This window comes from Pteropus vampyrus, unplaced genomic scaffold, assembly GCF_000151845.1.
Source record: "Pteropus vampyrus isolate Shadow unplaced genomic scaffold, Pvam_2.0 Scaffold117, whole genome shotgun sequence".
Classification (NCBI taxonomy): domain Eukaryota; kingdom Metazoa; phylum Chordata; class Mammalia; order Chiroptera; family Pteropodidae; genus Pteropus; species Pteropus vampyrus.
Window position 1 is genome coordinate 1,906,322 of NW_011888898.1, and position 5,257 is coordinate 1,911,578.

Genomic DNA, 5,257 nt, shown 5'->3' on the forward strand with positions numbered 1-5,257 from the left:
ATTCGAACCCAGACCTTTCTGACCCAGAACCAGCGGGTCTGACCCCAGAGCTCCTGGAGGACATGGGGAATCAGGTGTTCATCTTCCCTTTTGGTTGTTGGCCATCGATTGGCTCTTTTTACAAGGACCAGAGCAGGAGCTGCCAAGGGAAGGCTTCTTGAGTTGCAGGTGACTAGATGGCGCCCCACTTCCTTCCATAGGGTCTTGCTTCTTGCGGACGGATCAGCTGGACGGGGAGACGGACTGGAAGCTGCGGCTCCCTGTGGCCTGCACGCAGAGGCTCCCCACGGCCGCTGTGAGTAATGTTCCCCGCAGGGTCCAAGCTGGCACTTATCATGTCGGGGCTCTCCAACTCAGGTGCCCTCAGGGGCCAGACATGAGATGTCAGGTGTGAACAGGGATGTCTGGTGGGATGGGGTGGGGTCCTGGGGAACCTTGAGCACTGGTCGGTTCCCGTGGCCACGTGACCTGGCGTGCAGGATGGAGCTCTTTGAAGGGACCCTAGCATAAAATGGACAGGTAAGCCAGAGCCTGTCATTCCTCTGCCTGGAAATCTCCGGAGGCTTCTCGGTTCACTGAGAAGCTGTCCTACCGTCCTTGCCGTCATCCTCAAGCCCAGGAGATCTGTCTCTCTGTTGAGGCCTTGACCTCCGCTTCTGGCCCTCTCCCACCTGCAGCCACGCCGGCCTCTCTGAGCTCCCGCCTCCGCTCTCTGCCCTTGCCGTGTCCGCTGGGAGCAGTCGCACCCCAGTGTCTGCCCGGGCATCGCCACGTCCTTGGGTTTTGCGCACGGGTCTCCTTATCTGACAGGCACTTTGTGATCTCCCTCTGCTCGCACCCCGCTCCACTCGCTTCAAGGAAGATACAGGAAGAACCCTGTATCTTCGAGAGCAGGGTTCTGCCCACTGCCGAACACCCAGCGCATGGAACAGCTTGTAGGACAGTGCATGGAACAGCATATAGAACTGTGTGGAACAGCATCCAGGTCCTCTCTAAGGGGGCGGTCTAAGTGGTTGGACCCAACAGGTGCTTAAAGCTCCCCAGAACCCCATCGTACCTCACCAGCCCCACACCGCTCACCCTGTGATGTGAAGAGTGAGGAAGTGGGGAGAGAGTCAAAGAGTAACCTTAAACACAAGCCACGTGGTTGGGTGTGGCCCGTGGACTAGGTCACAAAATCGCAGAATGTAATTCAGATGCCTGGAGCCCGACCTGCCCCATCGCTGGGGTCTGAGAGCATCACGCGGGACACGTAAGCTCTTCCCGGGCTCGTGGTCCCGTGGGTTGACGCCACTCCTTGCCAGTTCTGCGAGGGAAGGCGTGGGTGAGAGAAAGTTCTGTGTCGCCGTAGAGTTAGCCCAGCAGTAAGTGTGCCCATGGTGCTGATGGTTTTCGTCTCCGATACCAAGTGAACTGGCACCACTATTAACTGCTTTTTAAAGCAGGAAATCCGAAACAGTGAGTTTCTAAATGGAATCGGGAGCCCTGGGAACCCTTTGAAGTCTCCGGGCACCCCAGAGATGGTGCTCGTCTAACCAGGTGGTTCTGGTTTTATCTGGGTGATGTATTCGACTTCCCGGTGTGATTCCTCCAAAGAAAAGATTCTGGTCGTCACGTGATTTGAAGGACTCTCCTTAGGAGACAGTCTAGAGCCTAGAATCACGACGCTGCCTGCCCGCCCTGCAGCACAGATTCTAGTTCTGGGTGTGTGTTTTGGAAGCATCCCTCTGTGTAATAAACGCTCTTTGCCCCTCGTCTGGTTCCGGCCCGGGCTGGGCTCTGGAGAAAGGGTAAGATACCACCGTCTCGTTTGAACTCTCGGCCTTAGTGGCCGAAGGGGCCTGAGTGAGGAGCAGCATTTTAACCAAGTTGTGGATTAAAAGATTATATGAAAAGATTTCCTGCGTGCGAATATATTCTTGTTTATAAAAAAAAAAAAAAAAGAGTCCAATTGTACAGAAAGAGGAAAAAGTGAGAAGTCTTGCTCCCAGCCCTTGTGTCTCATTTTGACTTTTGCCCACAAGGGGCCGGCTGACCTCGCTGGCGCCCTTTGCAGGTCCTCTCCAGGGCACCCCCCTTCAGGCCTCGCCAGCTGCAGCCTGGCTGGAGGGTGCCACTGCCTGCAGGTGGCATCGGTCCGTCTCGGTCATTCTGCAGCCTCTTTCCTCCTGCACTTGGTGCGTCTCTGAGTCTTTTCTCATCGGTCCAGCAAGGCAGCTGTGCAAACGCGTCTGTGTCTGGGGCCTCCCAGCCCGGCAGCAAGCTCGGGCCCTGCCTGAGGGGTGTCCAGTGGCCTCCACTCTAGGCCCTTGTTGCCTTGCGGCATTGGGGCCCGAATGGGCCTGACCAAAATGCGTGTTTTTGTTTCCCACCCAGTTTTTAGAATGGTGGTAAAATACACATCACGTAAGATTTATCACCCTGTCATATTTAAGCGGACAGTTTGGTGGTGTTAAGTACCTTCACGTGGCTGTGTGGCCATTGTCTCATCCATCTCTTGAACCTCTGCCCGTTGAGTGACACCCTCTTGTTTCTCCCCACCCCAGCCCCTGGCTCACACTGTTCTACTTTTTGTCTCTTTGAGTCTGACGACTCTAGGGACCTCAGAGGGGTGAAGTCATGCAGTATTGGTCCTTTCGTGACGGGCTTATTTTGCTCAGCATCACGTCTTCGAGGTTCACCCATGGACTCACACATGTCAGGATTTCCTCCTTTTTTAAGGCTGAGTGATGTTCCATTGTATGTTTAGAGTCCGTTCTGTTGGTTCACCCGTCGGTGACACTTGGGTTACGCTCACCTTTCGGCTGTTGTGAATAATAATGCGACAAAAACGGGGGTACCAATATCCCTTTGGGGTCCTGCTTTCAAGTCACAGCAAACGGGCTTTCTGTTCAAATGGTAATCCCACGTTTAATGTTTTGAGGACCCGCCATGCTGCCCGGCACAGCGGCTGCAGCCTTTTACACGCCCGTTAACAGCTCGCACGGGTTCTAGTTTCTCCACATCTTTGCCGGCACTTAACTGTTTTCTTTTTTTTTTCCTTTTGGTAGCAGCCATCCTGATGGATGTGCGGTGCTCTTGGTCACTTCCCACCCCTGCTTTTTCCAGGGCTGTGCACAGAGTAGGTGCCCAATAACTGTCTGTTGAGAGAGCGAGTGTTCATCGCCATGAACAAACGCTGGAACCCGGAGTTTGGCAGGTGTGGGTTTGCGCCGTCAGACACTGGGGAGCCAGAACCCTCACCCCAGCGTCTCCCAGCGTCTGGGGATGCTGCACGTAGCAATTCTTAAGGTTCCTTCATGGAAGACTGTTCCTCTTTTTTCCACCGGCCCCATCATGCTGAGAGCCTGTTTGTCCTGTTTCAGAAATACAGTTGCTTTTGAAAAAGTGTGGCTGCCTCCTGAAATCTCTCTACTCATACACTGACTTTGTTCTAACTCCGAAATGTTACCTCTGTCGAGCAGGACCTCCTTCAGATTCGATCTTACATCTACGCGGAGGAGCCCAACATCGACATTCACAACTTCGTAGGAACGTTTACCAGGGTGAGTAGGCTTCGCGGAAGGCGGAATCCTGTCTGAGAGTATGCACACGTGGCGAAAGCCTGCAAAGAAGCCTGGACAGGTCTCTGTCGGGCGGTGGCTTTATGCCAGGCGGGGCCGAGGTTCCCCCACCTCGAAAGCTGACCTATCGATTCTTGGAAGGCCAACAGCACTGGGCCTTCTCCCAGCCTCTGAACAGCCCGAATCACCGACGGCGTGGCCCCAAGCATTGTTATGATTGGCGCTGACGTCTTTGTGACGCATTTTACCCTTTCGGTCTCTATCAGATGGGCCCATGTTTTTTTATTTGCAAAAGGCCCGTCTGCCGCTGTGACACTTTTTAAGCCACTTCTCAACCATCCAGAATAGAAATTAAATTTGGATTTACGTTACGTTCGGAATCTGGGATGATAGGTTCGTAGAACCTAAACTGAGGCTTCCTGTGAGCCGGAACACACTTCCTGTTTGATCCGCTCTCACGTTTTAGTTCCCACCTTGTGAAACACTTCTTCGGGGTCCGAGGCTTGAACTCCTTAAGTCGCGAACCAGCTTTTCCAGGTGTCTCCCTGGGGAGGGGCCCCCCTGGGACTGTAGATCGTGGGCTCGGCCTGTCTCCTCTGGCTGAGCCGTCGGCTCTGAGCGGGTCGTCCTCCTCTTCCTGGCTGGAGAAGGGCAGGGTGGAAACGGCCTGTGTGTCCTTTCGGAGCCTCGGTAGGTAAGCGTGTGTCATGTGGTCCCCTCCAGGAGGACAGCGACCCTCCCGTCAGCGAGAGCCTGAGCATAGAGAACGCGCTCTGGGCCGGCACTGTCGTCGCATCAGGTGAGGCGTCCCCCTTTTTTTGAGGAATATGTTAGCAATTTGAAAAGGAAAGGAAAATCCTTTGGTGTCATTGGACATAATCATCCGTCGGTTGGGAAAATGAGTCCTCGTCGGTCAGATGGTGTTTTCTACTCGTTCCGGGACCTCTAGGGACTTAAACTGGCATCTCATTGCCCCTCGGACACTTAGAGACCTGGGGAAGAGAAGCGGCTCTGGCCTGTGGACTTGTCTGCGGCGTCCGCTCTGGGGGATAGCCCTTCATTGCCCCTGCAGATTGACGGTCTAATCTCTACCAGAAAGTGGGTCAGCCCGGCCGTGCTGCTGGGGAGCTGCATCTGTCAGGGCTGCTGAGCGCGTCCCGCTGGTACGGGGCTCCGGGGTGCAGGACACGGCCCTCGGCCTGAGTCGGAGCCTCGGCCTGGAGGACACCAAGATGCCATGGAAATGGGTGCCTTGCGGTTTTGAGCATGGGACAAAGCTGAACAGAAGAGGTTTGCAGGGGGCGGAGCTGGGTCTGCAGCAGTCCTGGCGGGTGTTGGTGGGTGCCTGGCATGTGCCAAGGCCAGTGCCTGTTAGACATTTCACTTAATTCTCCCAAAAGTACCATGAGGGTGGGGCTAGTGTTATTCCCCATTCTGTGGGTGGGGAAACCGAGGCTCAGTGAGCTTAAGTAACTTGCTCAAGGTCGCACAGCGGCGAAAAAGCAAAGTTGGGACTTGAACCCAGGTACTTTGCTCCGGAAGCAGAACTCATCGTGCAGCTGTTGTTATATCACACACATCATATGATAAACGCTATTATTAACACATAATTGTATAGCTTGCGACTTTCTGTCTTTACTGTCGGAGGAATCAGTTGTTTTTCTCCTCGTCAAGTGTGATATCTCCTTCCTGTC

The 5,257-nt window shown here is 54.3% G+C and overlaps 1 protein-coding gene across 1 annotated transcript in view; it reads left to right on the plus strand.

The window, feature by feature from the left end:
• Positions 1-5,257, plus strand: part of ATP9A (ATPase phospholipid transporting 9A (putative)) — a 113,484-nt gene that overhangs the window by 37,817 nt on the left and 70,410 nt on the right. The window contains exons 6-11 of the mRNA XM_023534081.1: positions 28-36; positions 126-132; positions 201-295; positions 3,465-3,545; positions 4,287-4,376; positions 4,659-4,726. Of these exons, the coding sequence (XP_023389849.1) occupies positions 28-36; positions 126-132; positions 201-295; positions 3,465-3,545; positions 4,287-4,376; positions 4,659-4,726 (350 nt within the window). The remainder of the gene's footprint in view (positions 1-27; positions 37-125; positions 133-200; positions 296-3,464; positions 3,546-4,286; positions 4,377-4,658; positions 4,727-5,257) is intronic.